The following is a 23,832-nucleotide window of genomic DNA, read 5'->3' on the forward strand; positions in this document are numbered from 1 at the left end:
GGCAATAACCCGGGTTATTTGTTTGGTGTAAAAGGGGTATTATTTTACAGGCATTTAGCCCTCCATTGTCTTGTAAGTAATTGCACAAGGGGGAACGTAGATATAAGTTCCTATGTGGACTATTTTCCACACTTATATTGCCTTTTCTTTATGTGGACATCATACTCAAGCTCCTAGTGATTATTGTTCTTTTATTGTCTCATTTTGGTGTCACTTTCCATGTTCTTATGCAGAAATTACTTTCTATGCTAGGGTTTATTGTTCTTCACAAAGTATAGTATTAATGACACTTCTGCTCTTGTTTCCAGGCTGTTAATAATCAGTGCACTGTATGTGTCATGTAGACTGTACAGAAGTATGGCTATCACCTAGTTACACTTTATATCTTCACCAATTTACTGGAGTTAATCTGTCTATAGCCATCTATTTATATTGTACCACATGTCCAATCCTTTCCTATGTCTCATTTGGTATAGTTTTCTCTTTAGAAACACTTTACTGTTTATAGTTCAAAAATAGGGTCAACTAAAGGGCTGGCACTAAACCCCTCATGAATCAAGAAAACAGCTAGGAAACAGGGAATGCGGAGATCCTCCAGTCCCCAAAGGATACAATACAACAAATCTCTCCTCAGGTGCAAATTATCCCAAAAACGAAGAGAGAGAAAAATACAGTGTAGTAAATTTACAATATGTTTACAGTGTGTATGTCACGCTCCAGATTATTAAAACCACTTTCTTACCACTCCGGTGCCTGTCCAGGACAGCACAGACGTCCGCTCAAGCTGCACATCGCTCCCAGCTGGTGCTGAGGTCTGTCTGTGCTGCTCCTGCCCGGTCTACTCAGTGTCCTGTTACTGAGCATGGAGATGGCTCTCCGCAGACTCTTGCTCACAGCGTGTCTTCCCATCATGATGGCACACAGGCTGCATGCCAGAGTTCTCTCTTAAACAACAGTATGGGGGCATCCATTTTGGACTCTGTTACCTGACGCTCTTCCTCCACTCAGAGTGCTGCTCCCAGACCAGCTGATCACAGCATCCAATTCCTGGTGATCCTCCCCTATAAATTCCATTTTCAGACTGGCCTCTGCTGCCAGTACAACTTCGCTTCTTGCAGAAGTTACAGCTCAGTGCTGAGCTCCCAGGTACTCTGAACAGTCGCAGTCTGTTATATACAGTTCCTATATTTGGTAAACAAGTCTCCTATACCATCTTGCATACCAGTGTTGTTTTTACCACTGAGACTTATTCTTACATCCACAATCGGTTCCAGCCGATACCTCCAACCATCGGTCTCATCCGATGCTTCCAACAATGGACTCATATTAATTAAGTTCTTCAATTCATCAACATCGGTCCCAACTGATCAAGTTCATCAATTCATCAACATCGGACTCATATCAATTAAGTTCTTCAATTCTTCAACATTGGTCTCATACCTATTAAGTTAATCAATTCTTTAACATCGGATCCAAATCCATCAAGTTCTTCAAATCATCATCGGTCTCAAAGTGATCCAGCTCTCAATCCGCATCATCAGTCCCAATTCGATTCTGCTCATTCATTCAGTTTTATCACCAGTTTTCATTCCATTCTGCGGTTTAATAAAAACATTCCATTCTTGTTCTCGACTTCGGGGCCATCATCCTCTGCAGCTTCTCTACCTCCTCACAGCAATACAAGTCCTAGCTCAAGGTTTATTAGCACCTCCCAAGTCTCCTCTTCAACCTCCCACGCCTGTTCCAGCCCAAACCAACCCTCAGACATGACTATGTTGCAATGGAATACTGCTCACCTAATACAGATGAAGGTCAACACTTTGCAAGAAACACCTTCCTGCTAGACCTTTACACAATAAACTGGTTAACCACTTGGATAAAGTGTAGTACAGTATATGTATGGCAAATAAAAGCGTTCTGCTCAACTTTAAGTGATGATGTAATTATTCCTCCAATGTATTGCACATGAAAAACAGAATTGATAAATAGTGAAATACGTTCCAATAATAATATAAATGCACAGTCCAATTAAATATGCGATTAGGTGAAGGTGATTTCTCATGCTGTGTATATTTCAAGCAGCTTTTGTAATGCATTCCACAATTGTGGTAGTTTCATGTAATATGTGAATTAGCTGGCCATCTTCAACTTAATAAACTTATGGTTGCTAGTGCCTGTTCGTCTTTCTTATCCAGTTCTTCATTATTAACCTCTAAACTATTTGTAGTAATAACCTCCTATAAGTCATCTCTACTTTAAATATATAAAGCTGAAAATTGTCATTATTTAGTTTAGCCACTGCTAATTTAAGGTCTGATTTGCCAATTTATTTTTCTTTATTTTCCTTTGGAATGCAGAGTTTTACTCATATACACTCTACATATGTATTTTATTTATTAACAGTTATGTATATAGGGACTGATTCAGACCCGGTCGCAAGTGCTGAGCGCTCGCAACCGGGTTGATGGTGGCCCAGAGCGCATGCACACGACGGAGCCGGCTCGTCGTGCGCATACGCGAGGCCCGGATAGCGGGTTGAGTGACAGCACGCCCCCTTTGGTGGGCGGGCCGAGGGGGTGGCTGCCCAGACGGAGACGTTCCCATGAGAACGCCTACCGTCTGGGGGCGGCCCCACTGACATCTCTGGGGCTTGCGGCCACGAGACCCTACCACAAGGGTCTCATTGCAAGCCCGATGGTCGCGATGGTCTTGACCATCGCGACCATCATCCTGGCTGCTCGCATTAGCTGTGGGTGGTAACCCACAGCAATGCGAGCGGCCAGGAGGCCGCTCCATAGATAAAAAAAAAGACACCCTGATTCAGAACAAGCGCTCTGTCAGAGCGTCTGGCTCTGAAGCAGGGCCATAGTGCACACATAATTTGCATCACTTGAAAGACTGCTTGTACAGATGTATCCTCAAACACCTAGGGGTAAATTAACTAAGCTGAGAGTTTGGGAGAGTTTGCAAACTCTGGAGAGTTTGAGCATTTTTCCCACTCTCAAATTTACTAATGTCAAACTTGGGAGAGAGATCTCCTTTGCTACAGGAAAATACTGGAAAGTTAGCAAACACTCTTCAATTCACCATCGGCAAAACTCAAGAACCATTTCACTGGTGAAGATAGGATTTTGGAATTTGCCAAGCAGAGAGTTTCTAAACTCTCATGAGATGGGAAAACTCTCCTGTAAAAACTCGTGAAAAAAAAATACACCTGCCTGTGATCTGAGAGTTTGGCAGAAACATACACAGATCGTTGTGATCCATGTATGTTTCTGCCTGTAAAGATAGAAAATAAATGTAAATATCTGAAAAAAATGACATAGGGTCCCCCCAAAAGCCTAACCAGCCCCAGGTTTGCCAACCTGTCCTGGTTTCTAAAATTACGGGGAACAAAATGTGTAGGGTTCCACCGTAATTTAGAAACCAACACCAGGCTGCAGGGCCAGTCCTGGTTTTAAATATAGGGAGGAAAAAATTGCATAGGGTCCCCCCTATATTTAAAACCAGCACCAGACCCAAAACGGCCAGGCTGTAATGCCACAGCCCGGAGACCCTTTCACCGGGGCTCCGGGGCCAAAGCATTATCAGCCCAAACCGGTCAGGCCAAGCCAGGGATCTCAGGGGACGTGGGGACCCCCCAAAAAAAGGATCCCCCCTCTCCCTTAACTCCAGGTTTGGTCTGAAGCCCGGGGCTCTTCCCTGCACCCCTGGAGTGTTGGGTACGGCGATAATAAAGTGGGGGAATTTAAGTAAACTATTGTATTTTACAGTGGGACTACAGGTGCCAGCATGCCTGCCCTTTGGCACTTGTGGAACTACAAGTGCCAGCAGATGGGTGTCATCTGTACCCCCACTGTAAAATAAATAGTTAAATAAAGACCTCCCCTGAGATCCCTGACTTGGCCTGATAATGCTTTGGCCCCGGGGCCCCGGTGAAAGGGTCTCTGGGCTGTGGCATTACAGCCCAACCATTTTGGGTCTGGTGCTGGTTTTAAATATAGGGGGAGCCCTATGCAATTTTTTTTCCCCCCTATCTTTAAAACCCGGACTGGCCCTGCAGCCTGGTGTTGGTTTCTAAATTATGGTGGAACCCTACACATTTTGTTCCCTGTAATTTTAGAAACCAGGACAGGCTGGCAAGCCTGGGGCTGGTTAAGCTTTAGGAGGAGGGGGCCCAATGTAATTTTTTTCTTTAAACTTTTAACCCATTTTTTTACAGATACAACACAAGCAGCTTACACATATCTCACTGATATGTGCATGCTGCTTGTTTGGGAGAGTTTTGCAGAGAGAAGACACTGCAATCTCTGGTGAGTCATCTCCTGCAAAACCTGCTATTCGGGGGAGAAATCTCGTTCTGCTTCACCATTGGCCATCGCACTCTCAGCTAAACTCCCTTCTTTGTAAATTTGCGAGTCTCAGGAGCTTCAAATCACCCGAGTTTTGGTGAAGCTAATAGAGTTGAAAAAAGAGCAAACTCTCCCAGACTCGATTCTTAGTAAATTTACCCCCTAGTGTCAATTCACCACATGGCACAAGACACTTGGCATGATTGAACCGCACCGAGAGGTGCAGCATACCATTTTTTTTCTTTTAAATTTGCATGCAGCAAAACACCACTCAAAGTGCACTAGAGATGCTGGGTTGTGACTTTACCAGCAATAAGTTTTAAATCATTACAAAGTTGCAGATGAAGCACAACAAAACAAGGTGTGGAAAAAAGCCGCAGCAACTGCATCAAAGTTCCTTGCATACATATTAAGTCTTATCCATGCACAAATGTACAAATGTTGCACATCAAATTGATCAGTGTAATCTCGAAATGTAGTTTTCTCTTTACCAGTTGTTGTATTTATGTAAATAAGACACACATTTTGAGTAAGAAATATGTTATGTCTGGGCTTATGATCTGTGTCAGGGACCCCAGAAGGTATCCCTGAGTTTGCACTCTGACTATGGTCAGAGGCAGTAATTTGAATCACCTTGACTGTATCACACTAGTGTCAGGGCTGCAATTGTGCAGTTCACCACATCAGGATGCAGGGAGAGCAGAGCTGAATATAATATTCACAATGAATATTCTATCACCCTATACGCTACACCTCTCTTCTGCCAACACCTGTGGTAATTACAAAGGTCCACAGGCTCCCAAACATGATCAGAAATGTGCAGGCTCAGGACATAAACTACCATGAAGTTAGTTTGGTCTCTGCCTGCTTCTAGCAATCAATAATAGTTATAACATAATCTTGGCAATCTAATAGCTTTCTCAAAGGCTGGGTTCTGTAGCATACGTGAAAATAGACTAATAAAGGAATATTTTATTTACAAAAGAAGTACGATCCTTGAAAAAGGCCGTAACCGTCGGCACACTGACCATCCAATGTTCATCTACTCTTGTGGAAATCGGGATTAAGGAAGCTTCCTTGCGACGCACGCATACTGCCACGAGCTGCCGGAGACAGCTGTTGAGGATCCCTGTCAGCGACGCCAACGATTGTCCCAGCCGGTAAGAACATCCCCCTTCCATCTCCAGGTGACCGGCGGTTGTGTACCTGCCCCGCTGCCGCTGAGTCTTGCACCCTCGGCCGCAGCGGAGTCAGGCGCACCTGTCAGCCTCACGCTACGGGGGACACAGCGAGCCAGGGCGCTCACCTCACCGTCGGCGGGTTCACCATCCCAGGGCGGGTGTGAGTGATTTGCCCCCGCTCGTCTGTCATAGGCTGTGTAGTTGTGCTCCTACCGGGGAACCTCCAGCACTCATCCAGACAACAGTGCAGCAGTTTGTGCGGGCCTTGGCTACTGCAGAGCCAGGGTACCCCTATCCCTACCCCACAGACTAGGCCATCTACAGTAAGGTGCCTCTCAAGACTGAAATTGCATTGCCTACTATACTTACCATTCAGCCCAATAGGATGTATACAGGACACGGCCAATCCATGGTACATCAAGATTAATGGATAACCACAGTGTATACTTTTCAAGTTTATGGTCCATCATCCAACTTTACATATGAAACTGCTATTCTTGATCTTAATACTATCTGTCCAATGACTGGAATTTTTTCTACTTGGTGCATCCAGAACTTAGTACAAGTAAAACATTTATTTTAAGATACATGGTCGACCATTTCCCTCTTCCTTTTTTTTTCACTATTAGAATCGACCATTTTATTAATCTTTTTCTGTATATCGATTAGATAATTTCAACACCCCCTCTGTGGATATAGATACAACTGTATTATTTTCACTTGTCCACATTCCTTCCCTTCCTTATGTGTCACACATGTACATCTGTTCATTGCATTACTATTTATTGATATACTGCATAGCATATTAGGATCAGCTCCACTAGGGAAGTGGATTGCGATAGTTTAATTCATTTTAGGTGATTTTCATTTGTTGTGTATTCACTGTGGATACTACATATTTTACTATATTTATTTTGCTCAGTTTAAACTAATTTTTTTAGTGTACATTCTGATTGCTCTGTCTGAATTATATTTACAATTAAAACATCATTTTATGTTCATGAATGACCAGTTATCTTTAATTCTTATATCTCATTTATCTAATAATGGTTCATCACTGACTGATGTGGGATATTGTGACATGCATATATTTTAACTGTGTACAGTGACATATAGTGGATTGCTGGTGAGCGCTTGTTGGTCTAAAGCTTTATGCTTGTTTATTTATAAAAAGAAGTACGATGCTTAGTTTCAGAAATGATATAATGAAAATGGGTTACAGATTACATAGACAAATGTGTTGCAATTTCAAATTGAAAGAAAAAACTTACAGAATATAACACACAGCCTATTATGTGCTGGGACTGCCCACAGAAGTTTTAACATAAGTACAAATAAATGTACACAATGTCCCCTGTGGGATAGCTGCATGACATATTGTATGTTCACATTAATCTCTATTATTTAAGCTATCAAATGAATGTAAATAAGACATTGCTGTGATGTGCAATTGGTTAGATACATCATTTCTCCCACACCATGCATCCTAGTGACTCTCAAATCAAACCTAACTAGCACACTAATCTCAGGTATATTTCTATGATTTTGGGAACTCCTTGTTATCTTATAAATATAAATTTTACATCAAAATCAAATAAAATATGGTGAGACTTTGATCCTGTTTGAAGTCTGCATAACCTTGTAGGCAGACAACTGAGTGTTTACACCCTTCTGTGTTTGGAGGCATGCATCATTACATAATTTATATGCAGCTCTAGAGGAAAGGCTTGGTTTATGAATCCCCGTTCAGTTAATTGGTTTTCTTGGTCATAGGACATACTGAATGATATACATTCTAATGAACTACACCAGACCCTCTCTCAGGCTCCAGAGTGGAATTAACATTCTATTGATCTGTGTGGGGCCAACTAATAATCTAATATCACAAGAAAAACATAACTTGCAATATGTCCTAATATACCCAATCGGCTGTAGAATATGCTTCTCTGTTCAAGTAAGTTGTGTGATATACTTTTTATGACCAGTACATTTAAAACTTCACAACATAACATGTAGTAGGAAAAAGATCATACAATACAAAGTTACAATTAACGAAACAACACCACCTAGTATATCTCCAATGTAGCTTCCCGAGTTACACTCCAAATGAGGTCCACTTTATATAACTGCAACTATGTTTTAGATCATAGGACTATCACATGATCAAGTGAACTGGAAATTAGAGGAAATGCTAAAAGTAGAAGTAAATATAATTTAATGGCATTTTAATTTAGAGCTATAAAAGTGTGTTTAATTGTAACTATACAGTACCAGTCAAAAGTTTGGACACACCTTCTCATTCAATGGGATTTGTTTATTTCAATTATTTTCAACATAGTAGATTAATAGTGAAGACATCAAAAGTATGAAAGAACACATATGGAATTATGGTGTAAACAAATCAAAATATTTTTATATTTTAGATTCCTCAAAGTAGCCCCCTTTTGCTTGATGACAGCGTTGCACACTCTTGGCATTCTCTCACTCTTGGCATTCTCTCAATCAGCTTCATGAGGTAGTCTCCTGGAATGGTTTTCCAACAGTCTGGAAGGAGTTCCCAGAGGTGCTGAGCACTTGTTGGCTGCTTTTCCTTCACTCTGCGGTCCAACTCATCCCAAACCAGCTCAGTTAGGTTTAGGTCGGGTTATTATGGAGGCCAGGTCATCTGACGCAGCACCCCATCACTTTCATTCTTGGTCAAGTAGCTCTTACATTGCCTGGAGGTGTGTTTGGGGTCATCAAATGGTCCCAGTAAGCGCAAACCAGATGGTATGGCATGGCACTGCAGAATGCTGTGGTAGCCATGCTAATTAAGTGTGCCTTGAAGTTTTTAATAAGTCACCAACAGTGTCACCAGCAAAGCACCCCCACACCATCACACCTCCTCCTCCATGCTTCACAGTGGGAACCACACATGCAAAAACCATCCACTCACCTTCTCTGCATCTCACAAAGACATGGTGGTTGGAACCAAAAATCTCAAATTTGGACATCAGACCAAAGTACATATTTACACTGGTCTAATGTCCATTCCTTGTGGTTCTTGGCCCAAACAATTCTCTTCTTCTTGTTGTTCATCCTCAGTAGTGGCTTCTTCGCAGCAATACGACCATGAAGGCCTGATTCACGCAGTCTTCTCTTAACAGTTGATGATTTGTCTGTTACTTGAACTCTGTGAAGACTTTACGTGGTCTCTAATCTGAGGTGCTGTTAAGTAGTGGTTTCTGAGGCTGGTAACTCTAATGCAGTTATCCTCTGCAGCAGAGGAAACTCTTGGTCTTCCTTTCCTGGGGCAGTCCTCATGAGAGCCAGTTTCATCATAGTGTTTGATGGTTTTTGCAACTGCACTTGAGGATAGTTCTTGAAATTTTATGTATCGTCTGACCTTCATGTCTCAAAGTAATGATTGACTGTCGTTTCTCTTTACTGAGTTGAGTGGTTGGTGCCATAATATGGATTACAACAGTAGTCAAATAGTGGTGTCCACTGTGTACTAACCCTACCTCTGCACAACACATCTGATGGTCTCAAACACATTAAGAAGGCAAGTAATTCCACAGATTGACTCTTGACAAAGCACACCTGTTAATTCAAAACCATTCCAGGCGACTACCTCATGAAGCTGATTGAGAGAATGCAAAGAGTGTGCAAAGCTGTCATCCAAGCAAAAGGGGGCTACTTTGAGGAATCTAAACTATAAAACATATATTTTAATTTGTTTAACACTTTTTTGTTTACAACATAATTCCATATGTGTTCTTGAACAGTTTTGATGTCTTCAGTATTAATCTACTATGTTGAAAATAATTTAAATAAACAAAAACCATTGAATGAGAAGGTGTCCAAACTTTTGACTGGTACTGTAGTTTAAAAGGTTTTTAATGGCTTCTTTTACAATATTGTGTAATAACAAATATTCAGTGTGTTGTATATTTTAAATCACAACATTCCAACAAAATGGAATACAAAATGTAATCAAGCGTTTTCAATAGCATTAGACTGTAATCTCTACTGAGCATGGCCATCCTCATAATCTGTTTTATGTATGCAACTCTGTTAACGTCATATGAACATTTTCTATTTTCTTTTATATATGTGTTTTTTGTCTTTTTTTTGCATACTTTATTATATTTACTGTCTGGAGTTGCAAAGTTTCAAAATTTAATATTAATTTACATGAATAGCTTACCTTTGCTTTGGAACCAAAGAGAAGGCAATCAGACTTCTTTCCAGCCTTCAGCCACGTTTTTGCAGATATGAGAGAGAAACCCTCCTGAAAATAAAGCATAAAAGGAAATTAAACCTTTAAAAAAACAAAAAGATAAACTGATTTCACAGATAGAGTTACAATAAATATTGTACATTGGTAGTATTATTTTTAAAACTTATGTTAACTTCCCACAAAATCTTCAATACAAGTATGTTGGGAGAAGAGTACCTTACATGATCTAATAAAGATCTATGGCATCTGTCAACTTCCCTCACCCAGGACAGTATCAAATGCCTTATATTAGCATACTAATTACAGGTATTTGAAGTGTTTTATTATGTATTCTTACTGTAAATGTCTCTAGGTGGGTTCTTTAGCTAGATTATCCAACTTCCTCAGCTATTTTCACCTATAGTGGGGTTATCAGGGCACAAAGTCATCCAGAGACCCATTAGAAGAGGTGCTATCCTTTGGCGATAGACTTACACAGGGTCAGTCATGAATGGCCACAAATGTGGCAAATATCACAAAAGGTTCCATGTTGCTACCATGTGATCATCACATGGGCTGAAAAACATCAACAAAAAAAATTATACATTGCGAAACATGACCTTCTCATTACCAGTAAGAATATTTATTTTACACATCAGCATGGGGGATTGCCAAAAGGATATTGAGCTTGCCCGGCAGACAGAGAAGTGAGATGGTGTGACTCAGAGGCTGGGAAATCGCTACAGAGGAATAGTGATTATTGCAGCTTTAGAGTATGTTTGTTTGTAGGCTCTATGGGGCTGTTTCTGAGTAGCAATCAATGTGACTGTAGTTGAGGGCAGCTGCGGAACCCAGACATAGTACCTTAAGAGAATGCGAGAAACCATATTGAACTCCATTCAACTAATGTGCGGTTCTTGTGAGTGCAAGCAGAAACCATTCATTTACGCCATCTGCCACAACAGTCACTATTAGTATCTGCTTTGCAACTGCCCCATGTTAGGTGCAAGAGATACCTCAAAACAGGCTCCAATTTCCCCTATGCATGATGAATTCCACAGTGCTGTACCATAAATGCCCATGACACTCCCATGAAGCTCCTATGACATTCCTACAAGTCAGGGTAGTTATGTGTGATCACTTTGCCACTGCCCAGTTCACTGCCTGAAATGCCCTATTTTATGGAAAGACAGATCCAGTCGAGTTACATCCGACTCAGAATAGGATAAATATATGCAAAAATGTGTAAATTTGCTTCTGCGCAAGCATTTAATACAACAACTCGCCATCTGCGTCCATATTAAGTGATCTAACCAGCTCAGAATCAGAACCTCTGTGTGGTGAACTTACTGGCTTTTGTTACCTGTCTATATATGTGTGGTTTGTTAATTTAGACCCTGAGCTAAATTAGGTCCTCACACATGTTTGCATAATGACCTATTTGTGGCTGTGGCAATCATGCACGTCATACCTAATGTGCGCGGTGAGCCAGCCCCAGCTTCAACTGTGTGCCCTTTGCACATGCCGCACCGTCAGGAGAGATAAGGACCGGGAATGGGAGTGGTAAGTATTACGGGTCCAGAGGGAGCGGGGATGGGGGGACGAAAATGTGCGGAAATGGAGAGCTGCTGAGGGGACGGGGTGGCTAGGGTGACCCAGGCAGATGCAGAGCCCTTTTATTTACTAGTACATAATAATACACTACGTACATTTGTATCTTTCCATTTGTTTGCCTAAGTAATTCTGAATTTACAGAGAAATCAGGGTACCCTCAGTTAGCACATAAATCTGCCATCGGCAGACCAGAGAGGCTGAATGGACAAAGCGATCTAAATATAAGACTAGTATCCTCACAAAATGCCTGATTTTGTGCATTTACTTGTCAACAGGGCACCTACTGTACATTTCTTCATACTCACTTTCTGCTTTGGTATGTACCTCCATGCAAAAGCTTTATGTTTGCATTTGTAATATGTAGTATACCAGTAGTTCTGGCTGACGAGAATTGGGTGGCAATGCTTAGTAAGTGAATTAATGTAGTGGTCTACTCAGCTGATTGGCTGGCACCTTATCACTTTTCACTCTGTCTCCTAACACTGCTTAGTAAATAGACCCCTAAATCTGTTTTCCCACCATATGTGGATATGAAGTTGAAGATAAAGGAGCAACAACTATCTTTTTCACTAATTCATCAGCTGTATTGCTAAAAAGAATATCCATCCTGTAAAATTTCTCAACTAAACGTTATTTGAGTCATTTGCAGTGTTCCATCTGAAGTGTATTTTCCAACATGTTGTCCAAATATGTGCTAAGGTGATTACCATTTGCACCTGTATTTCCTTTTTCCTAACTGGCACTACAATTCTCAGCATGGTAATACCATACTTGCCAACTCTTCCAGAAGAGTTATGAATTTAGGGGGGCTCTCCCGACCTCCCAGAGTTTGCCCATCTTCCAGTGCTGCCCACTTGCCGACTGAAGTGGGATGCCAGGAGGTTTGATGACGCGATTTGCATTGAATCAAATAGGGTTGGCTGGTTTAAACCACCTTGGTTTAAACCAAATGTTTTTTTTTTAAATACTGTGTTTTTTTATGCTGCGACTACAGGCACAGTGCTGTGGCTTCTTAAAATAAAGCCTATTATACGGGAATCCCATTGGTAAAATTACACATTTTTTTTGCTCGTGATCTTTATTTGAGTGAGCTGAAACAATACAGTAAATTCACACACAACAGAGAACTAGGGAGCGTGAACCACATCAGTGAGGTACTAAATCTGCCTACCATCAGCTAAGACTCTACAAACTCCTCCCCTAACAATCCTATAAGACAGGAGAAAACCACAACTAATATTCTTAATCTTAAAGGGTAAACAACTCCAACACATTAAAGAGACAATACATAGAGAAACACCTCATGTCTTAATCTCCTCCCATGTTTATTTCAATTCAAAACCTTCAATCCTGCTTAGATGAGTGGAAGACTTAAATTTACTAAGATTCGTGTTGGTCCCGAGTTGATCCGTTTTTAAACACAGATAGGAACAATCAAAATCTGGAGTTTTTATTTAAAATAAAATCGGGTATTTACCTAGCTCCCATGTTTGTCATGATCGTGTTTTCCGATGGTGTATTTGATCGTTCCTGTCCATGTTTCCCTCCCGAACAAGCAGCCTGCACATATCAGTGAAATATGTGCAGGCTGCTTGTGTTGTTTTACAGTGTGTAAATGGTTAAATTAAAAAAAAAGATGTGGGCACCCCCAAAAGCATAACCAACCCTGAGCTCCTGAGCCAGTTCTGGTTCCTAAAATATGGGGGAAAAAGCGAATAGGGTTTGCCCCGTATTTTAGAAACCAGCAGTGGGCTCCCAGAGCCAGTCCTGGTTTTAAAAATAGGGGGAAAAAATTCTGGGGTTCCCCCCATTTTTAAAATCAGTACTGGACTCATTTCTAGCCGGGGTGTAATGCCACAGCCAGGGGACCCCTTCACTGGATCTCCGCAGCCAAAGCATTAACACCCCAAGCAAGTCAGTGCAAGCCGGGGATCTCAGGAGAGGTGGGGACCCCACCAATAAAAGGCTCCCCCTCTCCTGAGCACCCCAGGCTTACACTGAAGCCCAGGGCTCTTCCCTGCATGCCTGGCTGGTGGGTGCAGGGGTAATAGTAGGGAAATTATAATGTAAACTATTGTTTTTTACAGTGGAACTACAGGTGCCAGCGTGCCTGCCCTTTGGCACTTGTGGAACTACAAGTACCATCAGGCAGCCGGCACCCGTACCCCCACTGTAAAAAAAATTGTCAAAAAACCATAAGACACACACCATAGAGTTTACAATTTTATTACATACCTAACACACACATACTTACCTACTGCCGGATGTTCACATCCCCTTCTCCAGGTGAAATCCAATGGATTACCTCCTGGCGTAGATTCTGTCCCCTTCGCCACCAGTGTCCAATGGGTCTTGGCAAAACAAACAAACGAGTGACCCGAACCAGCTCGGACAAGTATAGATATATGTTATCACATACAATATACCTGTACAACGCGGAATGAAAGAAGATGCAAATTCTTATGATCCGCCATCCAGGTGTGTGTGTCTTGTGGTTTTTTTGTCTGGTGCTGGGTTCTCACGGTCCACCAGCCAGGTGTGTATATCTTTTGGTTTTTGTCTGGTGCTGGTTTTAAAAATACGCCTTCCCCACCCTATTTTTAAAACCAGGACTGGCTCTGAGAGCCCAGTGTTGGTTTCTAAAATATTGGGGAACCCTACTCATTTTTTTCTCCCCCGAATTTTAGGAACCAGAACTGCTCAAAGCCCGAGGCTGGTTATGCTTTTAAGGGGGCCCATGTCATTTTTTTTTTTTTTTTAGCCCTTTCTTTTCCTTCACACGTAATCAACATGTTTTTGCGGCTCAACAGTCAACTTCCTCAGACAGTCTACTCCAGCCCCAAACCGAAAAATTAAATTTTTCAAGAAAAAGTGGAAAGAGTCCATATGATAATTCAGAAAAACTTGTCAAAATGCACTCACTCAGGTTTCTTTATAACAAGAAACCTGATTTTTTTCATGGGAATACATTGTCAGACATATTTCAGTGCCAAACCATTTTATCATAATGATACTCTAATCCATGTGTTTCCCACAGAATGGGATTGTAATACCGGCGGTTGTTTAGCCACCGGTTCAAATCCTGACTCTGTGAGCCCGACAGGAGGATATCCCGGCAGCGTGAGGTAAGTACCCTAACCCTCCCCTCTCCCCCCCTAACCGTCCTTTAGGGGTGCCTAACCTCCTTTCCAGGGGTGCCTAAACCTAACCCCCCCCTCCCCGCAGCTTAAACCTAACCCTCCCGGGTAGTTGCCTAACCCTAACCTCCCCCTGGGGGTGCCTAACCTTAGCCCCCTTCCCTTAGCCTATCCCTAACCCTCCCAGGGGATGCCTAACTCTAAGTCCCCCACAGGGTGCCCTAAACCTAACCCCCCCCTCCCGCGGCTAAGAGGACGGGCGCACCGTACTTACCTCGTTCGGGCCCGCGTCGTCCTGGATTCCGGCGTTGGGATTATGACAGGCGTCGGCATTTCAACAACTGTCTAAAAATCCCTAGCCGGCATTCTGCCGTCAGGATTCTGACCCGCAGCCTTGTGGCCGCCGGTCACATGACTACATATCATTTCCTATGTAACAAGGTAGAATTATGCAAAAATAGGCAAGAAACATTACACAATTTCATTTTTTGCAGCATTGTATTTTGCCCTTATGTGTCTTAGGGCCTAATTCAGAGATGTACACTATGCCAATATTTACGCGGTTAAGCAATTATCATTAACCTGCACATGCTTTTAAGTCACACTGCGCATGTGTCAATGTACAGTACAGTAGTTACTCACAGCAACGCTTTACTCGAGTGTGATTGACAGGCAGGGAACGTTTGGGGGAGGTAACAGGGAAGTGGCGGCAAAAAACGCAGGCGTGTTGCGACTATTTTTAAGGCATGTCTCAGCCTGCATCTGCGATCCCTTACGTAATAAAAAATTCTCACTTCCTGCGCCCATTCTATGTGACCATAGGGTTACTCAGAAGACAGATAATCTAATGATCTGCAACTAGGATTTGCAAAGCCGCAAGCTTGCATATATTCGCACAGCAGCTACATACAGTATCCACAGCAGCTGTGTACAGGATCGCAGCTACGATACATCAGCGTACATCCCTGAACCAGGCCCTTAGTGAACACATTAGTCATAAGCACTGGCGTAACTACGGTAGGTGCAGATGGTGCTGCTGCTATGGGGCCTAGGCCACCTCTGGGGCCCGGCCCACCCCCTTCACCTATGGTGCCAGGTCAGCCATGGTCGCGTCCTCCATCAGCAGTGTGATAGGCTGCGTAGGCACATATGTTCTCCCGGTTGGCTCCGCCTCTCCTCACTGGCTGATGCTGGGAGGAGGTGTGCCATGATCCGGAGATATCTCAGCAGGTTCAGCATGGCTCCTCCCAGCATCAGTCAGGGAAGAGCGATGGAGCCGACTGGGAGAGGAGATGTGCCTGCCCTCTGCAGCACACTGTTGAAGGAGGACGCGACCATGGAGCAGAGGTAAGTCGAAGAGGGGGAATTGGGGAGGGGGGGGGCGTGTTGATGAGGAGGCTATTGACCTAGGGGTGCCCATGAAAATTTTGCTATGGGGCCCCCTAGGTCTAGTTACGCCCCTGGTCACAAGTTGCCTTTTTCATGGGTAACCCTAGATATGAACAACTGAAAACTTTCAAAATATCTAGTACTTTTAAACTATTGAGTAATTTTTTACTAGTTCTATTACAGACTTCATTTTAATGCATCAAACTAACCTTACTATACGTAACGTGTAGGTCACTAATATTACTATACTTTAAGAATAATTAATGGTACCCCTTTCACATGGGCCATTTTCCTTTTTTTTCTTTTCTCATATTTTTACTGCAGTATAAGGAGCACAAAAACATGACAAAATAAGAAGAGGCAAAGGAAAATTATTACCATTAATTTTAGTTACAGTATAGTAATATTAGTGACATACACGTTAAGTATTGATTAATTAATGCCCCTTTCACACTGCCTGCAATAATTTGGGTTATTTCATGTAAACGTGCAGCAACCCGGGATATTACTCAGTGTGAAAGGGCATTTCAACCCGGGTAACAAGCAGGGTTGAACATGGGTTCAACCGGCTCGCGGTGCAGTGTGAATGGGTACCCAGGGTCAATGTGACCAGGGTCTTGTTCACAGCATAGGAGGAGCCGGTGCTTGGAGATTATCTCATCTCCAAGCGCCGGCTCAGCATGTAACGATGGTAACATCATCGACCCGGTAATAAGCCAGGTCGGGCCACCAGTCTGAAAGGAGTGTCAATGATTTAAACACATTTTTAGAACGCAATTTATGGAAGACATCCACATGCAAGTTAACCATTCTCTCAGCAATTATTGCTATAGAAATTACATTTATCTTACTCCTTACCAATACTGGTGTTTCAGAGATACGTCAGTCCTGCAAACATTTCGTATTTCCCTGTCATGATAATAAGGGGATGTGTTTTGCATTGGTAACAGCACATTTTAGATCAGAAGTTGCTAGTTGTGAATGCAGCTTGTAAAAATATATAATGAGGTGCAGATGATACACACAAGGCACAGGATGTGAGATAGCATTCTTTGGCATGTGACACTTATTTATCCCACTGCATGATTAAGTTAATGACGTACAGCCAATCTACTTGAGGTGTTGATACTTTGCAGAACAACCCCACTATCATCACACCAAGTAATTAATAGGCATATTATTTTAAGGGTGGTCTTGTCCCTGCTTGTCTTTCTATTCATATACGGACTAAATTTTACAGCTGTGACTACAACTGGGAATAAAAGTGTCATGCTTGAAAGGGAATTGACTGGGTGCCCATACTAAGTTTAAGAACACTTATTAACACCTCTCTGCAAAGCAGGCCTTTGCTACATTTCAGTTTTCCATTAATGTAACCAGGCAATCAGATTCATGGTCCATTTTGTCATCTTGTTTTTTGCACTTTTTTTTTAATTTATAGAAATATTTTTCAACATTTCACTGTAAAGGTACAGATTAGGCAAATATAAGTAAATAATAAACGTTATTTTTTAAGAAAATGTAATGAATATTTACTAATAAGTAAACCTATGATGATTTGAAGATTATAATAGAGAATATGCCAAAAAAAACATTACATATGATATGTAGTAGAATATTTGTAAATGTTTAAACATCTGTCGACCATTGCGTGAACCGCACTATATAAATGAAGAATACATTAGCTTTACTATAGAAACTAGGGAAAAATAAAATATAGGGTTAAAAGGATTGCAAAGACTCATTGCCCATCCCCGGAAATTCAAACTATGCAGTCTTTATCACATTACATCAAGTGTACCTATCTTGCATTCAGTAACACCCCAGTCTGCCCAGTTCTCTGTAAATGGTGGATTCACATAAAAATAGGAGCATGATGTCACAAACTGTAGTTTCCGCTGCCTTTTTGAAGTTGACCCTTACTATGCTTTAAATGTATGTTTTCTCAAGTTAAAACACAGTTGCAAACATAACTGTACGACACTGGACAAAAAAGGAGGATGGTAGAAGAATAAATACTGCAGAAATGCGTATGATATCTGACTCAGCGAAAAAAAATGAATACCAATAATTACGTTTTGAGTAGAGTTTAATAAGTAAAAAATTGATAATGAAAATTAAAGACCTATGAGCAGAGGCGATTGCAAATTTTGGGACTATTCCCCATGGGGTCCACCTGTTTTTAATTAATTACCTTTCCTCCATAAAAATGGGGGGTTATTTGGGGGTGAGATTATCAAGACCATTCTATCATGACACAGTGAGTTTGCAAATGCTGAACAATCTCTTGTGGTGACAAGACCACCCAGAGGCATGGAGTCTAACAAACTCCCCGGTGTCCAAGAGCCGTAAGGTCAAAAAGAGATGTGTAAATCAAAATTGAGAGAAGAACAAAGATCAGTGATCCTGTATAGGATTCAAGCATTTAGCAGATATAATACATTCTTGTGTTTGGTGTAAATGGTAACAAGGAAATGGGCTTTTTCTAATAGATACCTTGATTCTTCCAATGCTAGGTGCATAGCAGCAGTTCTTTGTCACTTATAGTGTAGTTTCTTTCTGTAGGCAAGAATGTTTTGGAGAGAAAAACACGGATGGAATTTGCTGTCTGAAACTCTTTGAAAAAGAACAGTGCCTACTCCTACTGAAGTTACATTGACTTCCAAATAGAATGGACGATTTACCTCTGGTTGATTAAGAATAGGAGTGAGATGAATGCTTGGAAAGTGGTGAGATGTGAGTGAGATGAATGATGGAAAAACAGATAGTGCTTCCTTTGACCACTCTTGAGGGTTAGCAGTGGCTTTTTTGGTTAAGGAGAGCAATCAGAGTGGAATAGTTCTGAATGAATTTACAATAGTAATTAGTTAAATCTAAAAATCGCTGCAGAGATTGGTGGGCTAAGGCCATATGATTGTTGCTTGAATTTTCTCAGGGTCCATTTGTAGACTTGTACCGGAGATGATATAATCCAGGAAGGTTATTTTTTTTATTCAAAGAACCATTTCTCTAGCTTGCAGTAGAGTTGATTTTGGCTTTAATGAGTGAGAACCTACTCCATAAGCCTGATCTGGGTGATAAATATAAAAAAATCAAGATGATGTCAAGGCAGACAACATAGCTGTGTAACAGTCCCCTGTAGTCAATGCAGTGGCACAATCCTCTATCTTTTCTCTTGACAAAGAAGAATCCAGAATGTCATGCCATCCTCCGGAGACCCAAGTCGGAGACCCAAGTCTCAGACCCCTGCACTTACCTATCTGGGCGCTGTCAAGTCTTCTCTGCACTGTGTGAGAATTCACCGGCTGCTCTCCACTGCTACTGCTGCCCCTCCATCTACCTGGCAGCTCCTGCATTGTACAGTAAATGTGGCTGGTCCTGGTGGCCCCCATGTGGGAGTTCCCACCAGCTCCAGACCATGGGCAGTGCCATCTTCTCCTAGGTCAGCTGACTACTGCCCTACCAATGGGATCCTGGATTCAGAACACCTCAGGAAATTCAGCCAATCCACAGCAATCTCTCCCACTGGTCCCGGCCCAGTGTCCAAATCCACCGGTACCAGTCTGTGTCCAGCTCCAGTTCCACTGGCTCCAGCCCAGTTTCCAGATCCATCAGTACCAGCTGAGTGTCCAGCTCCAGTTCCACTGGTTCCAGCCCAGTGTCCAGATCTACTGGTACCAGTCTAGTGTCCTGCAACAGTTCCACTGGTCCCAGTCCAGTGTCCAATTCTATCAGTATCAACCAAGTGTCCAGTTCCACCGCTAACAGATCAGTACTTAACTTCAGAGCCATAGACTCCCACACCACCTCCAGTACCTTGGGTACCGGTCTGCTTAGCTACCAGATTCTCAAGTCATCACTACTGGACTGGTTCTCAGTACACCAGGATTCCATCGAGAACCAAAATCCAAGGACTCAGTATTCCATATTTCTGACTCAGACCACACCAGGCCCTGTACTTATCCAAGCCTAGTGTTCTATGGCACTCAGACCAGTTCCAGGAGCGGCCCTCACTGGCCTTAACCAATGGCTCTTTAGCAGTGAGAGAGGATACACTCTGCCTCTGGGAAGTGTTTTCCCAGGGACAAGGTCAATAGGACAGTCCCAGTCACTATGTGGATGCAAAACCTCTGCAGAATGTTTGCTGAATACATCCTGAACAGGAGGACCATGACAGGATTTCAGGATTTGAAACCCAGACCAGTCCTGTTGCAGAAAGTGCAGGCAAAGCCATAGTAAACTCAGGATAAGTTGACTAGTAGCCTTACGGATTACTAAGAATAAGATTTCTTCAGTATGAAGTACACACACTGAAAGGCATAGGAGTAGAGCTTTTTTAAGGGATAATTGTGGATTTCTACTGGAGAAGGGGACCGATCACTAGGGACAAGGGGCCTGATTCAGATCCGGTCGCAAGCACTGAGCGCTCGCAACTGGGTCGATGTTTGCCCACTGGGCATGCGCAGGACGGAGCCGGCTCCGTCGTTCGCATGCGCGAGACTCGGCTAGCGACGGGTGCTCCGTCGCTCCGGGTCTCGCACCAAAGGGGGCGAGCTGTCAATGGTGAGTGACAGCTCTCCCCGTTTGGTGGGCGGGCTGGGGGGGTGGCCGGCCAAACAGAGCATTCCCAAAGGAACGCTTGCCGTTTGGGGGCAGCCCCACTGACATCACCAGTGATGTCACTGGGAGAGCTTCCGGCTCTGTTACAGCCGAAAAGCTCTCTGGGGCTTGCGGCCACGAGACCCTACCACAAGGGTCATATCGCAAGCCCGATGGTCGCGATGGTCTTGACCACCGCGACCATCAACCTGGCCGCTCGCTATTGCTGTGGGTGGTCACCCACAGCTATGCGAGAGGCCAGGAGGCCACTCCAAAAACAAAACAAAAAACGCCCTGATTCAGAGCGAGCGCTCTTTCAGAGCATCCGTCTCTGAATCAGGCCCAAGGTGTGTATAGTATGTGTGTGTTTTGGTGTAATAAACTTATACTTTGCATGGTATGTGTGTCCTGCCGATTTTTTACTAATTTGTTTTACAGAGGAGGTACCAGTGCCGGACACCTGCTGGCACTTGTGGTTCCACAAGTGCCAAAGGGCAGGCATGCTGGCACCTGTAGTCCCACTTTAGAAAACAATAGTACCCATTAAATATCACTATTACCCCTGCACCCACTGGCCAGGGGTGCAAGGAAGAGCTCCGTGCTTCAGCCCAGACCTGAGGTGCTCAGGAGCGGGGAAAACCATTTATTGGGGGGGGCGTCACCTCCCCTGGGAGCCCCAGCCTGGGCTGACTAGTTTGGAATGTTAATGTTTTGGCCAGGGGACTCAGTGAAAGGGTCTCCTGGCTGTGGCATTACACACCGACTAGTTTGAGCCTGGTGCTGGTTTTAAAAATACGGGAAATCTCATGCTGGCTATGCTTTTGGGGGAGAATTTGTTTTCTATTTTTTACACAAAACACATATGCAGCCTGCACATATCTCACTGATAAGTGCAGGCTGCATGTTCGGGTGTGTTTGGCTGTGGTCAGACATAGGGATAAACATATACAGTACATCATCCAAAAACACGATTCAGCAAAACACGATCTTATTAAATTTGAGTGTTTCAGTGACACTGTTAGTGTTTAAATTTACTAAGAATCATGTCTCGGGCCAGACATGATTCTTAGTAAATTTACCCCTTATGCTTCAAAGTGCCAGTGACTGTAATATTTCACTATGTTTTTGGGATGCCATCGGTTCAAGTGAAACAGCTTTTCAGTTTCTTAAACAGTACCTAATTAGGATATTAAAGTTGGGTCACACACATTTACTTAACATGGATTTAATGCAATTTTGATGTATTGGAGGCATATTCAGATATTTGTTTATTAATAAGTACATTTATATATTTTATATATATTATGTCAGTGTCAGTTCAATACTGTGTTGTACTGGACAAGTGTTCCATATTGTTTCCCTCTTCTCACATGGGGGGAGATGTAAGAAGAGGTGGTAAGTGCCAAATGCACTATAACTAGACCTATTTGACACTTACAACAAACCTTGGTATGTATGAAAGTAGATACTGTAGAATAAAAAACCTTTTCTCTACACCTCTAACAATTTTGCTTGTATAGCGGCAGAAAATCATCCAGAAGTTATTAAAAAATGATGAGCACACTTTTGTGGCTTTTTGTTTTTTCACATATTGACATGATGACCTGCCGGTATGTGTACATACTTGCGATGGCTGGGCAGCATCCCTGGAGGTCTCATCAGGCTGTACACAAGATCTTGTGATGTTTGTGAGATCCCGCGCATGCGGAAACTCTGGTGGCAGAGATGTTAATACATATCAGAGTTATTGCTTCCTGCTTCGCCTCAATAACAGGTGATGCAGGAGAGCTATAGCAGTACAATAAGTTCCGCTATACTATATATCCCCCATCATAGCCATTAGCTCCTCATACCAGTAATAACCCCCACATCGCCAAATTAATTTATATTGATTTCACCCCCCCATATTGGTTTTATTAGTTTCTCCTTTGCAAGAGCACCACCACACAATGCACAGAGATCTGTGACATCATTTTGGTACTACAACAGGGAACCAGACATAGGGCCTGATTCAGACCCACTCGCGAGCGGCTGTCCGCTCGCAAGTGGGTCGATGTTCTGGACTGAGCATGCGCACGATGGAGGGAGCTCCGTCGTGCGCATGCGCCAGACGCGACGAGTGAAGGAAAGTCCTTCGCTCGTTGTGTCTGATCAAAGGGGGCGTGCTGTCGATGTTGATTGACAGCACGCCCCCTTTGGTAGGCGTGCCGGGGGCGTGCCTCCCTGACGGGGGCGTTCCCATGGGAACGCCTCCCATCAGAAGCCGGCCCACTGACATCACTAGTGATGTCAGTGGGAGTGATTTTGGCTCTGATAGAGCCAAAATCACTCCGGAGCTTGCGGTTGAAAACCTCAACCGCAGGCTCCGGCTCGCAGTTTCGATGGTCGCGATGGTCAAGACCATCGCGGCCATCAAACTGCACGCTCGTATAGCCTGTGGGTGGTGACCCACAGCTATACGAGCGTCCAGGAGGACGCTCCATTTTCATGGAGGCCGGCCCTCATTCAGAGCGTGCGCTCTGCTCAGAGCATACGGCTCTGAATGAGGGCCATAGTTCCCCGGATGCCATAGAATAATCTTTCTCTTGCATGAATAGGAAAAACAAATTCATGGCTGCAAACTGATCAGCCTATTGGTTGATGCTACTTGCGGCAGCAATCATAACACAACCCCCTCAGTACATGTGTCACAGCTACAGACACTTGAGACTCCTGGGAAGAGTCAGCCTTACTAGGTAGTATGAACTGAGGTGGTTTTAGGAATGACCTTTTCATTAAATATCACTAGCATGAAATAAAAGTAAATAGAATTTATTCAAGAACAAAAACTGTATGGCAAAGTTCCACATTAAATCTCAATAACACAAAGTTCATGAAATGCACTAACAGGTGCAGGGGTATGCCCCTGTGAGAAACAAAGTTTGAAGTACACACTGAACTGGTGTGGGGTGAAACCTCGAGTCCGACACAAGGCTAAGGCCTCAGGATAGAATGGAGGTCAATAACAGGGTTGAGCCCTGTATTGCGACGGAGGTCTGGAACAGGGTTGAGCCCTGAGATGTAACAAGATCTGGAACGAGGTTAAGCCCTGAGACATAATGAAGATCCGGAACAGGGTTGAGCCCTGAGATGTGATGAGGGTCCCGAACAGGGTTGAGACCTGAGACGTGATGAGGGTCCGGAACATGGTTGAGGCCTGAGACGTGATGAGGGTCAGTAGCAGGGTTGAGCCCTGCAACGTAATGAAGGTCCGAAGCCGAGTTGAGCCCTGCAGCAGGATGAAGGTCTGGAGCAGGGTTGAGCCCTGCGGCGGAATGGAGGTCCGGAGCAGGGTTGAGCCCTGTGGCAGGATGAAGGTC

The 23,832-nt window shown here is 43.2% G+C and overlaps 1 protein-coding gene across 1 annotated transcript in view; it reads right to left on the minus strand.

The window, feature by feature from the left end:
- The window catches only part of REC114 (REC114 meiotic recombination protein), a 286,120-nt gene that overhangs the window by 48,817 nt on the left and 213,471 nt on the right, over positions 1-23,832 (minus strand). The window contains exon 3 of the mRNA XM_088446220.1: positions 9,723-9,806. Coding sequence (XP_088302346.1) covers positions 9,723-9,806 — 84 coding nt within the window. The remainder of the gene's footprint in view (positions 1-9,722; positions 9,807-23,832) is intronic.

The sequence above is a fragment of the Taudactylus pleione genome, unplaced genomic scaffold (assembly GCF_031769625.1).
Source record: "Taudactylus pleione unplaced genomic scaffold, aTauple2 ptg000019l, whole genome shotgun sequence".
Taxonomy (NCBI): Eukaryota; Metazoa; Chordata; class Amphibia; order Anura; family Myobatrachidae; genus Taudactylus; species Taudactylus pleione.